Source organism: Onychomys torridus, chromosome 11 (assembly GCF_903995425.1).
Source record: "Onychomys torridus chromosome 11, mOncTor1.1, whole genome shotgun sequence".
In the NCBI taxonomy this organism is placed as follows: Eukaryota; Metazoa; Chordata; class Mammalia; order Rodentia; family Cricetidae; genus Onychomys; species Onychomys torridus.
Window position 1 is genome coordinate 31,915,763 of NC_050453.1, and position 22,084 is coordinate 31,937,846.

Here is a 22,084-nt window from a genome sequence, read left to right on the forward strand (position 1 = left end):
CAAATCTCTCTCACCCGCCAGTCCTGCAGCCGCTTTCACAGCATACAGAGTGATATCCACAGTACTGCAGGGCATGGTGGCATATACCTTTAATCCCAACACTTGGGAGGTAGAGGCCAGTGGCTCTCTGTGAGTTTGAGGCCAGCCTGGGTCACAGTTTCAAAAACAAGACACACAAAATAGGCTCAGACGGTCAGTCTAAGGGAGGGTGACATTTGTATGGACTAAGATGGTCCCTTTCTGCTCCTTCTGACCCACTGTCTTTACACTGTTTTATGGCAACTGCCTTCCCAAAACATGTGTTTAAACTGACTCATGTTCTTACTACCACTCACAGAAAAGTAAAAATGATTCCAATAACATTTCTATGTGAAAACACACATTGTTTTTTTTTTTTTGTTTTTTGTTTTGAAAACACAAAATTTGATTGGTAGCACAGTCCTTAACTTGGTAACACTCAATACAACTAATGACATTTGTGTTCAACACTGAGAAGATTTCTTGCATATTCTCTAGCCATACAGTATATACAGATGTGACTACAAGGCTGTTTGGGCTACAGTGCTAACAGGACACAGAACATGTGGAAGCAGCTAGAAGCGATGTCAAGCTCTTCCCACGTCCGATCCTCAGCCTGGGTGTATTTACAGGGTACTCACATGCTACACAAAACAGGTGTCAATTCTACTATCAATGCCAACGTTTCTTCCTAACACAGAGCCCAGGAATGAACTGTAATGACAGTCACAGGAACCTCTGCACCTGATGTGCATTACTCTTTCTCCATTTTAAACCATGCTCCACCATCAATACTGGACCTTCTTCTAATCAGTAAATTTCTCAGTTTATAAAATTTTGAGACAATTCCCAATGGTTCTTGTTAGGACAAAGGAATCAAGGACCACAGGCATCACTGAGTTATGATGATGAGAAAAAACCCCGTTCATCACAAACTGCTACAAGGGAAGAGGCTTCTGTTAGACAAATCACAAGGGCACGCTTCAGGCATAGAAGTAGTGACCTGATTTCACTGGGCACCAACTAACATTAGCAAAGCTACTTGAATGTTTCTGTTGATCTTCGCTGTTGTTAGATTATGATAGCTTTGATGGTGGTAAAACTTCATTTTTTCAAGTGCAGGATGATCTGAGCTGAATGAGAAAAAGAATGGTTAAGGAGGGGTGAAGGCAGGCCTGGCATCAACCTGAACAACCACTTCTCTTCTGGTTTTTTGCTTTTAAATTTTTTGAGACAGGTTCTTACTCTACAGCCCAGGCTGGTCCAGAACATACCATGAAGCCCAGGATGGCTTCGAAATCATGGCAACCCTCCTACTTCAGTGTTCAGAGAACAGAGATTATGGGTGTGAGCCATCACACCTGGCTCATCTCAGCTTCTTATTGTGGGAATATTTCCAGTATTTCACATAATGTTATAAACATGCCAGTCATTTTAAGGTCTCAGGATTATGTAAGTTCAAAAAAGATAAAACAATAAATAAACTGAGTGAAATAACCACTGCTATAAAAAACTCTCACTCACATGCCAACATGGTTTCCTCAGTAGCAATAAATTTAAATACAAACAACTACATATATAAACAGTTATGTAATCTAAACTTTTTATACTTAATGTCTAGAAAATAATTTTATAATTCTATTTTTTAATAACTGTTTCCTTAAAAGTGACATGCTTTATTCAAATAAGCACTGGAAATATGGAGTCTTCTTAGAAAAAAACCCCATCTTCACTAATAGACACTGAATGACACTAGACATCTACACTGATCAATGGCAAGCTAATGACTTATGAGTCTAGTTACAATTCAAACATAAGACAAGCACACACTGGGACCAGCTCTGCTGATTCAAGTACAACATCTCCATCCCTGAACTACCAGCTGCTGGGATTGAGAACACTCCTTGGCCCATCGTTTTCAAGAGGAGTTATCATCAGTTTAGATGCTGATCACATGAACTGACAAACAGAGTGAAGGGACCAGAGTCAACTTTCCATAATATGTAAGAAACTGTAAAGTCAGCAGTGAAAGCTAGACGCTGCAAGGGTCTAGGCATCACTTAAGTTTCCATTCTAAACATTCTTGTCTGTTAGTATTATCCACTGCAGAATTAAACAAAGAACAATCCAAATTGTTTTATACATTTGAATTACAAGGGTTCACAGAAGTAACACATGTTATACAGGACGACCATCTCCCCTTAAATACTGACAATTCCTGTGAACTGTATTTCTAGATTAAGATGTAAAGTTGTTCCTGAAGGCTCCAATTTGATTGCCTTTTCCTCTTACCCATCAGGATGCATTTTCACGTTGACTTGTTTAAACAATATTCAGGGGCTGGCAATCTTTACAATGAACACATCTTGTTATACCCCTAAGCATCTGCTATTGACTGATTACGTACAGATGACCTATGCTCCTGACAGTCTGCTACTCACTGCTACTGGCTGTTTGGACTGTGCAACATCTATGTCCCAAAAAGTGTCAGAGGACACACCGAGAGTGTCAGAGAAACATGACATTCAAAGCAGAAGACTTCAGCTCTTCTGGCACAAGGTTAGTTTAATTAAAGAGGGAAAACTATTAACAAATTAAATCAAGGAACAAATTACCTGCAGATTGCACTTACATCTGAATTGGTCCCTTTTTATTGCAGTTTAATTGACAACCGACTGGACCAAGACTGGGCATATTGCTCATTTTCAAACACTCCAGTGACATTCTCCAATACTTTTATTATATCCAATTTTATGGTACCATATTGTGCTTTCACACTGTTTAAATTTCCCATTTTCAAAATGCAAATACCAAAAAGTTACCACGCATTCATTCCCTTATACAGTCAGATAGGTTTACTGGAATGTGTTCAGGTAGAGCTGAAGGCAGAAACATTTACAACACATAGCTTTTGTCAATCCATAAATGTGGAAATGGCCTGCAAAGCAACTGTAATATGAAAAGAATGACATTCTTGCACATACTGATGGGATGGTTATGAATCTCTTTCAGCATCAGAGTCAGGACTCTACACAGGCTTCCTGACCACCAGCTTGACCCTCATTTTAATATGATAATAAATGTTTTTAATGCCACTAAGACACAAGTATGGGATATTGTCATTAGTGTTTAACTATATATACATATAACAAACTGGCAAGTATCTAGTTTCAAATTAGATCCTTGGAATAAAGCAAAATAGAGTTATCTTTGCCTTAAATATAATTATTCAAAACACATTTTGCTAGTGAGAAGAAGATTATTGGATATTCTCAATGCTCCAATTTGAAGTGGTACTTGCCTTTTAGTTTCTTGAAAAAGAAAATTTGAAAGTTATATACATAGGTTTCATTTAAATTATGCAGCAATCTTTAATTATTACTGTCCCAGATCTTGTTTAATGAGGATCTCTGTCATCAAATCAAGTACGGTTTTTCACAACTATAAGAACTGTAAGAGAAAAAAGTAAAACAAAAAAAGAAAAAGAATGCATCAAAATCAGAACCATATCACAGCTAGGTCAGCAGCACAATTCCTATGTGTGGGCATCGGCCATTGTTAGAAGGGAGAAACCAAGGCCAAACTCTGATCTGAGATAACAGCTATGAAGTAAGAGGAAATGCAGAAATATCATCAAACAACCCAAGTGTCTAACACTGGCCTCTTGAGCAAATAAACCATGGCAAAAAAGTAACCTGTAGCTCCTAAAATATTATTACAGTATTTAATGACATGGGAAAACAATGAATAAAACATTTATTGGAACCTATCTGATAGGACTTCAGCTTTTGAAAATCATGCTTACACACCAATAGGAAAAGACTAAAGCACATCAAACAGTCATACGGACAGCAGATATAGCAGCACAGTGAAAGTCAGTTGAATTTCACAGTCCTTTTTATGCTAGTCTGCATTCTGCATGGTGCCCACCGTTTATGGTAGGTTCTTGTTATCCGAGATAATTGTATTCTACAAAGTTATCAGGAACATTGAATTGGTGACTCCTCAACCACTATTCCCAGGGAAAACACAGGACTAAGTTCCCATGCGTCTCTGGCTACTACATTTTAGTTGATAAATTAACAGTCTTGTTTTATGTGTTTCTGTTGAAAGACATCTTGTTTAATAGATGTCACGAATTAAGACATTACAAGGAAGGCAAGGCCAGCAGTAGAGTAGCTCAGCCCTGAATGAGCCCATATATTTTCTGTGAAGGTCTATTACATATTACAGCTGAGTAACAGACAGCATTTCTAGTCTATCCGTGAGGTCCACTTCAAACCATCAAGTCAGCAAAAGCGTGGACAAGCAGTCTATGATAAGGACACTTGGTTATGCAATGAAGGTTGAAATAAGAAGGCACATCTCCATTTGACCCTTGCTGGAAGCCTATGGGGTCAAGGGAGTCAAAATTCTTCTTACTCTGAATGACCATGGAAATAACATGAGCATTATTAACATGGGGGTTACAAACACACTTCAACTAGTAACGAAAGTCACACAGCAACCCAGGTAATGAGACTGGAGCATAGTTATTCGTAACACTTTTTAAGATTAAAAAATATCTTTATCTGCCTGGATGTACCTACTGATGTTTCAAAATTATTTTGGGGCTAGGTGTGGTGTCTCACACCTATAATCCCAGGACTTGGGAACAACGTACTAAGTTTCAGACCAACTTGGACTACAGAGTAAAACTTTGCTAAAATATTGAAAAGCAAAATAACGCCCCCTCAAATATATCCTTAAAAAATTTCTAATTGTTATTTTTTTTGGAGACCCTTCCTAGTTCTTCATAAAATCTCTGTAAATATAAGTAAAGAGATCTTAAAGAAAGGTTCTTATAAAAAATGATCTGACTTTGAAGAAAATACTAAGAAAAAAACAAATGAGTTATGGTTTCAGAACTAAAACTAAGTTCAAATCTACAAACACACATACAAAGTCATCTGGAGAAATTAAGAGGTTTGTCTCCTGAACACAAGAGTAAACAGAAAACTGTATTTGGCCCTAAGTATATCAGATACCAGATTTAGCCTTAAACAAACGGCTGCGTCCTGTAACGTGACTGGGGTGTGGCTGAGGAGCAGGAGTGGGAGCATCCTTTGAGAATTTAACAAAGGATATGTATGGACTCCCCACAGAAATGTACACATGTATATTCACATAGAACCTCAGACATTTAAAGCCATTCTCAGTGATGGAGAGAGTCTAGGTAAAGGTTCCCTCCTTATTCAAGGCATATGTCATTATTCCATGCTGACATTACATACACTAAGTCAACTGAAATGAAAAGGAATTAAAATAATTTAAAAATAAAACCCTAGCCAGAGGTCAGCCTGGGCTACACAGTGGCATTTAGGACAGCCTGGGCTATATAATGAAACTATGTATCTGGGGGAAAAAAAAATCAAGACCAAATCAAATCCTAAGCTTTACAAAACCCAATACCCCGAGAAACAATGATCCAATAAATACTTACTGATAATCATTAGCAAAAGGATAGCTGCAGCCAAAGCCATGATGGCTTTTATCTGTAACACACAAAATGAAAGATTCGACTCGTTAGTAAGACAAGACTCTCTGTCTGCTACTTTATGGTACTATACAACCTCATCAATAACAGGCACACTCCCTGCAGGGTTCCCAATTTGTTGTTTCTCACATGAATTTGATGGCTGGTTTGTATTCTTGTGCAAATACTCAAAGTTCCTCCATGTGTGAGGGTGTGCTTTGGTGGATACTACCATCTACGACAGTACTACACAGTAAGCAGCCACATCGAAGCCTTCTCGGGCTGGGGCTAATTCTAATGTGAGACACAAAAACTGTACTTTTAGTAGTTCTGGTCTGGACTGGATAAAAACACAGGCAGCCAGTAGTCCATGTATTATTTTATGAACGATGGCGCTGTCTTACATGTGCCCTCACCCCATGAATGCTTTAAACCATGGATCCTACCAAATCCTCTCCATGTGGTTTTCTCTGTGAAGGCATACCTATGATAATAAATTGATAAATTAGACAGAATAGACTAACACCCAGTAATAAAATGGAACACGTGGATAATAAGGCAAAAAAGGAATTTGGTGTTTCTCTTCCAAGGCAAATTTAGGTTCTCTGATCTCAGCTCACTGTAGATAACCAACAATATGGAGAACTAAACCATGAGGTGGTAGACTGCTGTCTATATGGCAGGAGGCTGCATGGGGACTGTTACACATTTACACAGGCTGCATGGGGACTGGTACACACTCACAAGGCTGCATGGGAACTGGTACACACTCACAGGGGCTGCATAGGGACTGGTACACACACAAAGCTGCATGGGGACTGGTACACATTTATACAGGCTTCATGGGAACTGTTACACACTCACAAGACTGCATGGGGACTGTTACACACCCACACAGGCTTCATGGGGACTGTTACACACTCACAAGGCTGCAAGGGGACTGTTACACATTTACACGGGCTGCATGGGGACTGTTACACATTTACACAGGCTTCATGGGGACTGTTACACACTCACAAGGCTGCATGGGGACTGTTACACACCCACACAGGCTGCATGGGGACTGTTACACACTCACATGGGATGCATGGGGGTTGTTACACACTGACAGCAGGCATCACAGCAGTTTTCTCCAAGTACATGAGAATACTGTCAGGAGTTTCCTGACCATATTTTCTCCACAGTAATTTTACCCCTCCATGGTGTTTTAATCTCCATTTTAAAGACTATACTTTAAATTCTTTATGAATAACAACACTTAATTGTGTCAGTTTCAAATTAAAAAGAGAAGCTTAAGATAATTTCTCAGTCAGCTGCTTGACATTTTAAGCTCATGTTATCTTTCTATATAAAACTGTCATCATTTCATTTTTTAAATATACACATTATTTGAACTAGTTTCATTTCATTGATGAGTCAAAAAACCTTGCTTTCATTAAACAATTTCATGTAACTGAAAACACATGCCTGTAATCCCAGCACTTGGGAGGCATAGGCAGGTGGATCTCTGTGAGTTCAAGGCCAGCCTGGTCTACAGAGTGAGTGTAGGCCAGCCTTTTTTTTTTTTTTTTTGCTATAAAATCTTAAAAGATAATTGTTTCCATGATTGGTCATACTTGATTTTAGAGGCAAATTCATTTCTGCAGGATATTAATATGTAGTGATTCCATTTGTTCTTATTAAAATTTTTCTTTTATTTCTTATTTTGTTGAAATAATGAAGGAATAAAATGGGACTTTTTCCTTCATCTTTTTGTTAGGAGAGTTCCTGGAGAACAAACTGCTTCTGTTTTCCCCCCCCAGGGGGGAAAAAAAAATCACACTTCTGCCTAGTTTTCATTTTATTAAAAAAAAGAAAAACACCATTCTGTATATGATGAACGGTTCCAAAAGTACCCGGAAGAAGTGCTGCTAGGCAGGGCAGAGTGTGTCCCAATGCGTGCAGATGCTGAATCACCAGGAAATAGGGCTACTTTCAGGAGCACTCTGAGGCATCCTTTCAGGCACTGCTTGGATCCTCAGTTACCCCTCTGTGTCCCAGGCTGAGGAATTCTCCAGGTAGGCAAGGCAGTTACAACATCTGACCTCCTCACAGAGCCCAGAGACTAGGGGCCCCTCTTCCTGGCATCTTTCTCTCCCCGCCCGCGCCCCCCCTTCTCATTTACTTACTTTGCATCCACGCCACCACATTTGCCTTCGGAGTTGTTTGGATCTGTTGCTGAAAGCAGTTGCATTATCCGATAAGCTTTCTGCATCACACAGAGGGTGGAGAAAAGGATTAAACGACTAAACAGGGTGTTTGTTTTTGCTTTGTTTTCCAGGGCTGAGGACCGCACCCAGGGCCTTGCACTTGCAGGGCAAGTGATCTACCACTGAGCTACATCCCCAACCCCCCCCCTTTTTTTTTTATCTAGTCACACAAAGACAAAATACATTAATTTCTACTTCTTCATTTTTTTCCCACAAATTGTTAGTCTGTATTGAAAAAAAAAAAAAAAAAAAACAACAACACAAAACACACGGAAGGTCAGTTTGTTCAATCAATCCCACTTCCATCCTCACTCAAGTTTTCGAGAACCCTTCCTATGGCCTCAATGCTTATATACACAAACTTCTTAATTCTGATAAGAAAATAGTTTAAAAATAAGATTAGTGGGGGGATGCAAGACGGACACTAAGCTGGTGACCTGAGTTTGATACCCAGGGGCCACACGATGAAAGCAGAGAGCCAAGACCCTAGCCGCCACATGTTCATCATGGTTTGTGTGCTCCAGCGCATGCACACGCACACACATGAATGGAAGAAACGTCTTTAAAATAGTAGGGCTAGGGTTGTTGCTTGTGGTCCTATGCTGACAGCACACATTAGATCCCAGCAACAGAAACAGAACAAACACTTTGGCACAACTCTAGAAAAACTTTGCACACCGAGAAAATGCAATTTTTAGAGAACAAGGATAGCGGATTTTGAGTGAAAAGAATGAGCAATCAAGCAAGTTTCTAGTTAGGCAGGTCTATCAAGAACGAATCTGGCCTGCAGCCACTCACCATTCAAAGAGCATGAACGGCTAGCATGTGCCCAACCATTACAGGCTCTCAGGCTAAGAGCTGCCTGTAAACAGAAGCTGCTCCGTGTCCAGGGAAAGCCTATGTCATCATTCAAACAACACTGAGCTCCAGATATGTGCTAGGAATCACTACAGACACAGAGATCAACACCTGTCCCTAAAGAAAGACTCCCTATTACCAGAGAAGACATAAAATAAAAATGTCAGGCAAGCTCGAAAGGAGTACTAAAAAGCAGACTAACGTCTTGACATCAGGAAAACACAAAGCATATCAACGTAACAGGGCAAGAGAAAAGAGGGGATTTAACTTCTTGGCAATGAAGTTTTAATTTCTCTGTTCCTGACTGAGTAAAAAGGAAACAATAGAGTAAGACCATTCGCATTAATGGGCAGAAACTCAGCCATGGCTGTCAGTCTTAAGAACTGAATGTTAACATCCTAAGCCATGATTCCTAAATATCAGTGAGACAATGGAAGGTGTATTCGCTACACACATAGTCGAAATATCAAGAGATACGGAAATGGCTGTACCTGATTTGTCCTGCAGCTCATCTAGTCTTTCTCCTCTTTCAATGACTTTTGTGATGTTTTCTTGCATTACATCAATAACTTCATCCACCTGATTCTGAACACTAGTTTGAAAAGAGAGAAGATTTATTCTTCTTTTAGAAATAACCACATTTTGGGGACTTTTACTAGCTGTGGCAAATTCTCAGAGAACTATGGTTTGCCATTAACCTATAAAACTAAGCAATGGTTTTCCACTTGGATAAAGGCTATACATTAAAGTAATATTTAACTGAAAGTTTACTTTTAGTCTTGATTCGATCTTGAATGTACCTCATAAGCAAAGCAAACATTGACAGAATGCTCAGTGTGACTCAGTATTTCATTTTCTTTTTAATAGACTGTTGAAACATCAGATAACCCAATAATCATAACTTACCTTTCTTGGTAATGCATTTCAACCACAAAAGACTTACCAAGGTGTTTGGCCAGGTTTACTGGGGGGGCTAATGAAAAATACCTAGTTTCTAAAATGGAAATATACAGCACAACTTATAAGGCACTGGATACCTAATGGGGCATAGCCCTTCACTGCTCACTTGTTTTCTCTGAAATATAAGCAACATTCAAGTCATCCTGGAACACCCAGGAATATTTAGAAATGTCCACCAAAAGTCAAAAATGAAAAACAATTCAGTCTTTCAAAATGAAAATGTTTTCTTCTTTTATGTGATGGCAACCTCTTCAAATTAAACTTAGGACTGTTCAGTGAAAACTGAAACAAACGTAAGAATTGGCCAAATAGTCTTCAACTACCTACTGCCACACAGAGTTACCTTTAAAGTATAAAACACAGAAATGCTTAATTGAGTGTCTAGTATTCCTCTGATGCTCTAACCACAGATAGGGACCTATGTTTAGAGCACAATGATTATTAGCAACTCTACACAATGATTATTAACAACTATATACACATAGAAATACATACAGTTAAGTAAATAAGAATATGCAATTGTCGTGTGTGTGTGTGTGTGTGTGTGTGTGTGTGTGTGTGTTCGTTCATGCAGCAGTCAATTTTCTTAAAATTCCTCCATATGGATATCAGGAATTGAACTCAGGTCCTCAGGCATGGAGGCAGATACCTTATCCTGCTGAGCCATCTTGGTGATCCCAACAAATGAAGTTTTAAAATTATGTTGTACTCTTAAAACTGTGAGTATATTGCTGTCACATCATGGGAAATCCTTGGGTACCTTTTAAAGTTTGACCTGGTTGGACTAAGGTGATAGCAGATTGCTCATCTGTGACAGAAAGTATCTAAAATTTATCAAATTGGCATTTATGATGCTTTTATTCATTTAAAAGCAGAGAAAACATTCCAATAAAAGTCACAAATTTTTGTCAACCTGATGGCCAAAGTCTGTAATTTCAGCAAGGAAGATAAATAGGAGCATCTTAATTTCAAGACTTGCCATCAACTTGGCAAGACCCTGTCTCAAATAGGATTTTAGATAAGTTGGTGGTGTATCTTAGTGGTAGACCTCTTGCCTATTATGCATGAGGCTCTAGGCTCAACCCCTAGGACTGAAAAAAAAAGAAAAGAAAAGGACACAATGAAATGATGAATTTTATAGAAGCAAGTAAAAATTTAAAGTATTTCTCAAAAAATGTCTCCTAAAAGGTATTATAGATATTTTTATATTAAACTGTAACCAACTTTAACTATTACTGGCCAATCCAATTCCAACAAAGCAACAATGTTGCTGATCTACATAGCTGGGAAATACTCCATTGAATTATTATAAATGAAGTGGTAATAATATACCTTAGCTAAATGAAATGACCAATCTGGTGTACTAGACTAATGTCAGGGAGTTTTCCTTAAGCATGTGGTATGGCAAGTTGTCCATTGTCATCTTGTACACACTGGTGAGTCATGTCACGTTAGATCAGCATCAGTGACACCAGGCCGTCAATTTCCAGTTTGTTCTTTGATGCCTGATTTCCAACTAAATCTGGCCAGCCTTCAGCTCTAGAGTAAGAACCACTACATCACTCAATAATTGTCAAAGTCACAGTAATAATTTATATATACATGCCATTTGTGTGTGTGTGTGTGTGTGTGTGTGTGTGTGTGAAAAGACACAACAGGCCATATTCTACATTAGATTCACTCTGAGGAATCATTTCAGACAGGAAACAAAGCATATCGGCTGGACAAACAACAACAAAACCTAGGAGTGTCATCAATAGATTCCTCTGCTCCAGTGACACCTTAGATATAAGAGAAGGCTCAACAATTCCATACTGACTCTTGCAGGCATACTCATGAATTATGTCCTGTGAATCCACTGGCACTTGAGATGATGAGGGGCTGGTGAGGCCAGTCTCACTCCACTCCATGTGTACTTTGAACCATCATAGACCGTTTCTTACAATTCCCAAGTGTTGTGGAATGTTATTTTAACATGTGTTACATTTGTTTATTGATGCAAAGATGTGTTGCCTTCCTTTATGTTGCATTTTCCTTTAAATCTGTGAAGCTCTGTTACTGTGCCTGTTTAAAACACCTGATTGGTCTCATAATGGCCAATAGCAAAGCAGGAGAAAGGACAGCTTGGGCTGGCAGGCAGAGAGAATAAATAGATGGAAAAGGAGCAAGAAAAGGAGAAGGGTATCAGGGTCCAGCCACCCAGCCACCCAGCAAGCCATGGAATAAGAAATAAAGGTATACAGAATAGAGAAACATAAAAGCCCAGAGGAAAAAGACAGATGGGATAATTTTTTAAAAAATAATTTATTTTTATTTTTATGTGCATTGGTGTTTTGTCTGCATGCGTGTCTGTGTGAGGGTGTCAGATGCCTTGGAACTGGAGTTACAGGCAGTTGTGAGCTGCCATGTGGCGCTGGGAGTTGAACCTGGATCCTTTGGAAGGGCAGGCAGTGCTTTTACCAGCTAAGCCATCTCTCTAGCCGCCCTTCCCTCCCATGGGATAATTTAAGTTAAGGAAAGTTGGCTAGAAATAAGCCAAGGTAAGGCTGGGCATTTATAAGTAATAAGATGCTGTGTGATTCATTTGGGAGCTGGGTAGCAGGCCTCTAAAAAGAGCAAGGAGTGAAAACAACCCACACCCAGGTACTGCTGAGGTGTGCCGCTTCTGCAGGCTACAGACTATAAAAACCACTTCGCTGGAGTCTAGCAACAATTCCTTTGTAACACAGTATTCTACAACTGGTAGTGAAGTTACTGGCCCCTTTTGGTATTACTGTTGAAGTGTGAGACAATGGTGCAGGAAGCCAGCACCTTTGGCCCCTTCTCCTTTTTCTATATAATATGAATCTAAAAGCAGCTTGTATTATAATGGCAAGGATTAGAGGCATGTGCCACCATGCTCACCCAACAAACACTTTCCATAAGAGTCTTAGCTTTTGTGAACTATATGATCTCTGTGTCACAACTATTCGACATTGCTATTGTAACTCAAAAACAGCTAAAAATAATATGGAGACAAATGGATATTTGTCTGTGTTCTAATTAAAAGACAAAACAAAACAACCACTAATTTGTTTATAAAAAACAATAGCCAGATCTGGTTCACAGGCTGTAGTCTGAAAGCCCTGGTCCACAGAGAACCATAACGATCATTTAAATGAATGAGTATCTAGGAACTTACTGCTTAATCTTATCATTTCTAGGTCCAAATCTTGGTCCAGATGGTCCCCGTCTGAAATAAAATAGCCAGTATATGTAGTAATGACAATATCACAGAAATATGAAAACAAGAAACACATCTATGTATATAATCAAGGTGGATTCTAATATGGATCATCATTAATCATACAGAGCTGCATTTCACAGGAGCTAGTGGTAGGAATGAATGCTACATAATCCTGGACCTACTTCATGGTATATACTGTTGGGCATAATCTAATTCTTCCAAGTGGAAAAACTTCCTGAGAAAATACATAGTACATAACCCTAATCTTTAGTGATACTTTTCCTCCTACACATTAAACTGTGAAATGTCGTATCAACTGAACTGTCACTGACAATGACTACCTTTGTGGCCAATTCTAGAACTAAAAATGCAACTTACTTTTGAATGAATTTATTCAAAGCATTAAAATTTGAAGTATATTTCTAAAATACCTTTCTTACAACTATCCACAGAGCAAAAAGAAAATGCAAGAGCACAGGAAGCATTTAACTGTCTCAAGTTATTACCATTATCTCTTGTTTCAGTCAAGTGTATAACACCTTCATCCACCCACTTCAATGCTCTAGGAATGGGAATGTAAGGATATTTTGATAATTTTTTTCTGAAGATAGAGAAGGTTTAAAGCACAAAACTAAAACAAAACAAAACAACCCCAAGTTCTTAATTTTTAGCCATGAAACTTTCTAAAGGAAGAGAAAATATGCATTTCTAAGAAAACATGTTTAGAGGAAAAATTAAATTATTCATTAAAACAATATCATTTATAAAAAGACAGTATCACCTTGCCTTAACTTCTGTAAGTGTTTCCCTCTCAGTCTTCAGAGCTCCAACTAAGTACTGGAGTTCTGGCCCAGCATTCTATCCCAAATGACAGGTCAAAGCACTATATTTCATATTCTAAACCAGACAGCTCGGAATAAATTCAGAGACAAGCATGAAAAAGTAGTGATTAAATAAGGATACCACAGGTGAGACAGTTACCTAAAAACCGTTAGGTTAAAACAGTCCAAAAGCTGGGTGTGGTGGTGCACACTTAAATCCCAGAACTGGGAGGCAGAGGCAGGCAGATCTCTGTGAGTTCGAGGCCAGCCTGGTCTACAGAGTGAATTCCAAGACAGCCAGGGCTACACAAAGAAACCAAAAAACAAACAAACAAACAAACAAACAAAAACAAAGACAAACATTAAATCTACTATAGTGACATCAGTTCTTCAATACGGCATTTATGAAATAAGAAATACGGGAGGAAATGAGGAAGGAAAGGGGGATTGGGAGAAGGAAAGGGAGGGAAAGACTGAGAAAGAGAAACAGAAGGAGTGACAGACAGACAAACAGATACACAGTGGCACACATCTACAATCTCAGCATTTGGGAAACAAAGGCAAGGTGATGGTTGAGTTTGAGGCCAGAATGAGACTCTGTTGGAAGGATGGGACAAAGGGGAGACATTTAAAACATTGATTTCAGTTAAATCAAAGCTTTAGTGGCGGTGTGGCCACTTTGGAAGACAGATGTGACTGTGCACTGGCCTTCATGTCTGGAGATTTACCCAAGAGAAATTAGGGTGTGTGTCTTCACAAACACCTGCACACAAACATCTACAGCCATTTTATTTGCTTTAATAAAAAACTAGAAGTCACTAAACATCCACAAACGAGTGAATGGAGAAATGGATCAGTGTATTCACACAATGGAAAACCACTCAGAAAAACAACCAACCTGCTGACTCACAGATGAATCTCAAAATAAGCAGGTGAAGCAAATGAAGTCAGTTTAAAAATTAAAAAGAGGCGGGGGCAGGGCACACCATATGGCTTCCCTTAGAGAAATCTCTCAGAGACAGAAACAGTGGTGACAGAAAGCAGCTCTGTGGCAACCCATAGCTTGGGAGAGCAGCAGCTTACAAAGCAGTGCAGACAGTTCTAGGGTAAGATCTGTGCTCCTCTTTAAATGGGTGACAGTATAGATTTACTTTAGTATCCGTCAAAACCCACAATGAACACTTAACTATGCACACTTTCTTGTACACTAGTTAAAACTGAAAAAAAAAATTAACTTACAGAAAAAAGTCCTCTTCTTCATCCGAATCATCTTCCAAGAGATTTCTCTGTCAAAAAATGAAAAATACTTGAGTTTTCTGATGCAGAGGAATTACAAAATGTCAGAGCAGAGAGAAGAAACAAGTTCTAGGCTGCTGACATTTTTAAACAAGCTCCCAGGAAGAGGGAGAAGGAAATTACAGAGACCTTCCTGGCAGCAGAAGATATGGGACAAGGACGTTCTCAATTCCAGAACCCTGTCACTGGTGTGGCAGTCGTCCCTTCCTCCATTCTCTCTATCGGCAGCGCTGATCTCAGGAGTTCAATGACTACCCCAGAAGGAGTAAGGGGCGGAGGTGACATTAGAGCTGAGACTTAGTCCAGAAATAGTTCAATACATATGCTAACTTCCAACAATGTCACTTTACAGTTTCACATTACCAAACAGAAAGTCTTCCTGGAAATGAATATGGGGCCACACTCTCTCTAAAAGGAGAACATGAGGTCCTAGAAGGAGATTAAAGTCAAGGAAATCCAGATCTCCAGACATAACTAATACATCCTATTCTGTAAGCAGAGTAGTGGTTCCCAAAGATGTACCTGTCACAATAACCCAAACCCATCCGGGACCCTGTTAACTTCTGAGGTGAAGAGACTTGGCAATGTGTTGAAGGAGCCTGAACTGAAGGTCCTTACTGATTAGTCATCTGAGTCCCAACTAAGGACAATGGTTCCTCCAAAGAGAATAAGGGTCACACAGAGAGAGACACTAAGGAACTCAGATTCAGGCAGGGGAAGGGATGAACCAAGAAAGGCAGGCCGCTTCCAGCAGCTTGGAAAAGCAAAAAACAATTTCTCCCTAAGAAAATATGAAATAGCAGGTCGGTGGTACTTTAACTTTGGAGTAACTCGCTTCTACAGAAGTGGGAAACAAATCATCTATGCATCTTTTCCGAGAACATTGCTTGAGGAATTAGGCCAAAAGAAGATCGAATGAGAACCAAGTCTTAGGATACAGATGGATGTGACCAAAGAATCTAATCAAATGGACCAGCAAATCTGAATGTTTGATGAGGGCTGGGGAGGTGGCTGGGCGGGTAAACGAGCTGCTTCACAAGTGCGAGTGGGAGAGACCTGTCCCGACTGCCAGCGGGCCGGGACACAGGAAACCTTCCACTACATTCAAACAAAATGTGTACATTAGTATTCATTCATTCAACAGTAGTCAGAGCAACTGAACTATGGGGTGTCGTGGGGCAGGCATCCCAAAATGTCCATCAACTAATGAACAGATAACTAAATGCTGTACACCCACATGATAGAATATTATTCAGCAATAAAAGGAACATAAAGGGGCTGGTTAGGTGGCGAAATGGTTAAGAACACTATCTGATCTTCCAGAGGAACCAGGCTCAATTCCCAGTACCCATAAGGTGGCTCATAATCATCTGTTACTCCAGTTTTAGGGGGTTTAAAGCCCTCTTCTGGCCTTCTCAAGGCACTACACACATGGTACACAGACATACATATAGGCACCACACCCCCCCATACATAAAATAAAAAATGGAAAAAATATCTAGAAAAAAGGAATATAAAGTATTAAGACTACAATACTGACAATTTTGAAAACAGTATGAATTAAAAAAGCCAATCACAACAGGATATATATCATATGATTTCATTTACACAAAATACTCAGAGTAAGTCAAACTACAGAGGTTTAGTTGTCTGTAACTGAAGGAATGGAGAGAACATGCAAGACTGGTAAAGGGGACAGGGCTTCCTTCAGGGCTACAGATATGATCTAAAACTGAGTGTGGTAGTAGCTGCCCAACTCTGAAAATACCAAAGCCACTCAACTACATACATCGACTTTAAGTGGCCAGAAGCCTGAAAATATTACCCTGATCTCCTCCTATCTTTTTACCTAGGAATTGATCATAAAAACATTTTCTGACCTACCCTGTTTGATGACAGGTCTTAAGACTCCCATTCCAGAGGTTTCTGTCCCTTGTCCAGCAGGAAGGAACACAGATGCCAAGAAGAAGTAGAGAAAGTTTCTCTTCCTCCTCCTTCCCCCTCCTTCCTATTAGATCACACCCTTCTGTCCACTCATATTTCTACAAAGTTGTACATGTTTCATTAAACCTCAACATAAAAACGGGCCAATTCACCCTTCTTTTTGGGTCTTCAATCTGAAGGCTCTCATGTCACGTAAAATATAACCATGATCAGATAAATCTGTCCTACTTTTCCTTTGTGTGTTTTTGTTTGTTTGTTTGTTTGTTTTGGTTTTTTGAGACAGGGTTTCTCTGTGTAGCTTTTCCTGGAACTTGTTCCGTAGACCAGCCTAGCCTTGAACTCACAGAGATCCACTCTGCCTCTGCCTCCCAGCACAGGGATTAAAGGCGTGGGCTACTTTTCCTTTGTTAACCTTTCTTCTGTTGTGCGGCATCAGCCACGGCCCTTTAAGGTGAACAGGAAAAGGGTCGCCCCTTTTCTGTTCCATACATTACAGATGTCCTTCTATCATTTACAAGGAATGCACCTTTCATTGAATTTCTTTAAAGCTTAAGATTCTAAACTTACCCTTTCACTTTTCACAGACCCAGTGACATCATCATCATTTAGGTGGCGCTTGAACTTGGGAGGCATACTTTCTGCTCACACACTCTTCTATTTCCCACCAAGTAAGTATTCGCCACCTTAACAAGAAAACAAATTTCATCATAGGAGAAACTTTGAGGTAGAGGCTAGCTAAAGTGCCTTGTATGATAGGGTCTCTTCACCTTTAACCTCTAACTACCTTCCCTTTGACTTGCTCCATTCCATTGACTGTACTCTATATGCGAAGCCTTAGCTTGCAAGCAATAGTTAAAACCATAATAAAAATGAATGTTATTCCCCTAAGGAAACATGCAGAGAAAATGGGTAAATTTAGGATGTTATAAAATGGAAGAGCAGATACTGTCAAAGCGGGAGAAAACAGGAATGGTCCCTAAATACTGAAAAAGCTTTGACAACTTGGAGTAAGGAAGTGGCATACTTCTAGTCACTGTACATCTACCTAGTTGCTTAAGCAATGATCTAGTTCCTCATCTGTAAAACAGTGATTTCCAGGGTTCTGCATGAGGCTGGGTGGTCACATGAGCTAACACATGCAAAAACATTCACAAACTGTGGTCCATTGGTGCTCCATAAGAGGGGCTAATTTGCAAGTACTAGTGTAACATGGCGGTAATAACAATTCTATATTTATGTATACACGTGCATATCTATTAACGTACAAAGTACATATATACATACACATATTCACACACGCATATTTACATCTCCCTTCCTCCCTCCCTCTGCCCCCCTCTGGCTTTCCTCTTGTTTCCTGACATGTAGATCCTAAAAGCCCCATACCCATGAGTGATAAATGTGAGGTTTTTATGCTAATGAGATTATGCTAATGACAGATGTCTGGCAGTCTATAAGCAGCTCCGGAATGGAGACTATTCACTGAAAAAACCAAGTCAGGATTAAAAGGTTGGGCTATTTCCGTCCACACCACCCCAACCTCTGGAATAGGTAGAAGGCAAAGTTTGAAGTGATCCCTAACACCTGCTATTGTAATTACTCTTTTCACAAATGAAGCTTCCATAGAAATCCAAGAGGTCAGGACTCCAGAGAGCTCTGAGGTATAAACAGATGGACTTTCCTAGAGGGTGGACCAGCCAGGACAGCTCTCGGCTCCTTCTTCTCTACCTTTCCATCTATGCCACCTGATAATTCATCTGCACCCTTCACAAGAACCTTTATAAGAAGCTGGCAAACTTAAGAGTCTCCTTGAACTCTGTGAGCCACTCTAGCAAATTAATTGACACCAACAAAGGGGCTGTGGCCATCTCAATTTATAGCCAACTAGAAGAACAGGTATAATAACTTGGGACTTGACACCTGAAGAGGGGGCCATTTGTGGCTATTTCCTAGGAGACAGTGGTAGAAACAAACTAAGGGGACTTTCAGGGGTTCTTTGCTGGAGAACATCCTGCAAAATGGTTTGCTTTCTGAGGGAAACCAACCTCCTCACATTCTGGGTTCACAAACATTTTCTGAGAGAAAACGGGATTTTCTTTTTCATATATAAAAACAAGAAAGTTAAATTAAGCTGGTTTTCTTTGCAGCAGAACCACCTTACAGCCTTTTATATGTTAATGTGCATTGTGATTTTTCCAGGAAACACTTGAGTATGCAACATAATCAAAATTTTTCTGGAGAAGTAGTTGTTATGCAAATACAAATTTTCAGTATTTTGGAGCAGATGATGGCTGAGGAAAAATCATAAAAGCCTAAGGTGTTTAGTATGTGCTGAACATGCACGTGCATATTCAGTTACACAGAAACATTTTTAGCATTCAGTGTTATACATGCATTTTCTTTTTGATTTCTGACGCCTCTTTCAAGCAAGCATTAAGAAAATTTAGTAGGATAAATAAGCAACAGTGTTGTGCCATTCCACTCAAACAGATCAGTAAGTGACTATGCACTGTTTTAATATTTATTCATTGAATTGCCATCATGTTACACAACTCTGTTCTAGAACGACACACTTTCTTACGACAACCTCCATCTTCTATTAAAAAAAAAAAAACCTTGAAGATCTTTAAATTGTTAGATATTAGTTTATTACTGGTAAGCACTAAGAGAAACCCACGTCCAAGTAATAACAGTAAAATCAGCTTCCTGTCGTTTGTTTTCCAACCAGCAAACCACTTGTTTTCAAACCACTTGTAACATTAAACTACTACCCACGCCTGAGTGACAGCTCCAGGATTCTTTACTCTGCACTATTTCTGTGAGATAGATCTGGTCCATTTCATTCCTTACATCTAATTTCAGAATAAATTTTATGCAGAAATATTACAGAATGCACTGAAGAAAGTTGGCAAAACAAGAATCGAAGAAAATGAGCTTTTAATTATATCTGGACTTTATATTTTAAACCTCGACAGCACAAAAGAAACAACTCACTGCTAAGAACAGACAGATAACTCCAAATGATCTTAGCCAACAGGGAAAGACGTGACCAAACGAACTTACATAACTTTTCTATACGATAGAACACTAAGCCTTAATGAGGAGTAAACCCTTGCATTTTTGGTTATGAGCCTAGCCTTTAACGGCTGAGCTATCTCTCCAGCCCAACCGGGTTGGGGATTTTTTTCTCAGTGGTAGAGCACTTGCCTAGCAAGCGCAAGACCTTGGGTTCGCGGGGGTGGGGGTGAAGAGTAAACCCCTTATTCAAGTTCTTAAATCCAAGTTAGCAGTCTGAAGAAGGAAGCAACTCATGTCAGACAAACAGCCACTAGCCAAACAGTAGACAGATAAATAAGCTATTCTTGACAAACTACCCGAAACTAATGATATTTGTAGGGGGAAAAAAAAGTAGCAGAAATAAACTGTGCTCAGAAATTAGAGTTAACTCTATTCTGCCTACAGTTCCTCTACCAAAAATATTCTTGTCAGTTAAAGCGTCTACGTAGTAGGAGCCATGCCTGACGTCCCTGTCGAGGACAGCACACTACAGGGCTCACCGAACTGTCAACAACGCAGGGCTCTGACGTGTACTTATCACTGGCTCAGTCTCACGTATGTATCTCTCGTAACACGTTCTCTATTCAGTGGCTTTACACGTAATAAACTTCTAACCTGTTGTTTAGTCTATATTGGCTTTTTTTTTTTTTTTCTTTACAAAACACGCCCTGAGTGTTTCCTTTCACAAAAAGCTCAAATCTGGCTGGGCACCGGCTTCCCTTTTCTCAGCCTCCATTCCCTTTCTGGTTCTTCCTCATTTCTCATCTCATCTGCGGTCTTGGTTGGTTGGCAGTTCCACGCAAATCGTGATCTGAATGGACTCAGACTGGAAATCTTACTCGCAAAACCTGTTAGGTGTAAAGGATTCACCTGCACCCTGGGGTCAATTCGAAACACAGCGGGGTTGCACGCTTTCTCCAGAACCCCTGAGGAAGGAGCTCAGGCGGCGTCGCGGCTGGTTCCTCGGTTCTCTTCCCCGCCGCCACACCAGGCCCCGCACCCCGACATCTGCTAGGAACTCTGGCCCTCCCCACTCCCGGTGCAGGCCGGGGAGGGCAACTCGATCCCAAAGCTCCTCGGCCACCCCAGCCGCACCCCCTGTCCTCGCGCCCCTTCCTCACGGCAGCCCGGGCCCCAATCCCTCCCTACTCGCGACCCGGTCCTCGCGCAGATCAGCTCCCAGCCCCAGCGGACGTTGGGGGGCGGCGGGCAGGGGCGTCGCCTGGCTTCCTTCCTCCCTACGCGCGCCGGGGCGGGATACCTGAGGCTCCGGGGGAGCTCCGGGCAGCAGTCCCTGCTGGCTGCGCAGGGCGGGCGGGGGAGGGAGCGGGAAGCGGAGGAAGGAGGTGAGTAGGGGGGGGAGCCGAGGGCGCCGACCAGCCACCGCTCCCAGCTGCTGCAGCGCCCCCGCTCATCGAGCGACTCGGCGCTCAGCCGCCTGGCGCTGGGCGGAGGGGGCGGGCTCAGGCCTCCGGCATCGAGCCGCTCGGCACTCTGAGGCCTGGAGCGGGCTCATGGGGGCGGGCCCCGGCCGCGGAGATCGACCCTCTCGGCGCTCCGCGTCTTGTTGCTGGGCGAAGGGGACGGACTAGGTCAGGCAGTGGAGACACCGAGCGAGTCGATCGCTCCGGCCATTCTTTAACCTGGGAAGAATCCCCAGTAGGCGTGAGGTTCCGATCCAATGGAGGAGCACGTGGATCGTATGTGGGCTGCGTTGGGGAACGTTGAGGAGAAGGCTCTCAAAGCCGGGCACTGAAGGGGTGACCCGGGTGTCTGTCGATTAGAAGCTGCTGCTTTGCGGGCAGTCTGAGGGAGCCGGGTAGAAGTGAAAATACCGATGGCATTTTCTGATGGAAGAGCTGTTTGAGGCCGTTTGCACGATTGGTTTGGCTTGAGGAGCATTGGTGAGGATTACTCAGTTTCATTTCCTTTCGTTGTAGCCTGAAACAGCAGGATCCGGATACAGGATTTAGGTGGGAAAACACCCTTGCCCTGTCTGTCATTCCACCAGTACATTCATCTCCTTCCCATCCTCTGCTTGGCATTTTTATTTAAACTTGCAAATCTGATGTCGCTTAAACTTAGTCCAAAAACTTTGGTTTTGTATTTTTGAATTTTGTATTTATTTTATCTTGTTATT

General features: G+C 40.8%; 1 protein-coding gene across 3 annotated transcripts; it reads right to left on the reverse strand.

Annotated features, from left to right (window-relative positions):
• Positions 1-399: 399 nt before the first annotated feature.
• Vamp4 (vesicle associated membrane protein 4) lies at positions 400-21,443 on the reverse strand. 3 transcript variants are annotated; one of them, XM_036202421.1, is made up of 8 exons: positions 21,206-21,443; positions 17,455-17,570; positions 14,887-14,933; positions 12,782-12,832; positions 9,132-9,232; positions 7,702-7,781; positions 5,501-5,552; positions 400-1,151 (listed from the first exon to the last, which is right to left on the reverse strand). In XM_036202421.1, exons 2-8 carry the CDS (start codon positions 17,518-17,520, stop codon positions 1,123-1,125), a joined length of 426 nt encoding a protein of 141 aa, XP_036058314.1. In that variant the 5' UTR covers positions 17,521-17,570; positions 21,206-21,443; the 3' UTR covers positions 400-1,122. The 3 variants fall into 3 exon arrangements, with proteins under 3 accessions (XP_036058314.1, XP_036058312.1, XP_036058313.1); XM_036202419.1 differs by having other exon boundaries at positions 400-3,468; positions 21,206-21,437; XM_036202420.1 differs by lacking the exon at positions 21,206-21,443 and adding an exon at positions 20,815-21,178 and having other exon boundaries at positions 400-3,468.
• Positions 21,444-22,084: the final 641 nt, after the last annotated feature.

Bases quoted from the DNA above. Each gene is read 5' to 3' on its own strand.
- Vamp4 (XM_036202421.1), bottom strand. From the start codon at position 17,520: ATGCCTCCCAAGTTCAAGCGCCACCTAAATGATGATGATGTCACTGGG. The intron at 12,833-14,886 runs GTAAGTTAATTT...ATTTTATTTCAG, and splicing joins GAAGAAGAGGACTTTTTTCT to ACGGGGACCATCTGGACCAA. The intron at 1,152-5,500 runs GTAAGTATTTAT...TTTCTCATTCAG, and splicing joins CCTTTTGCTAATGATTATCA to CTCAGATCATCCTGCACTTG.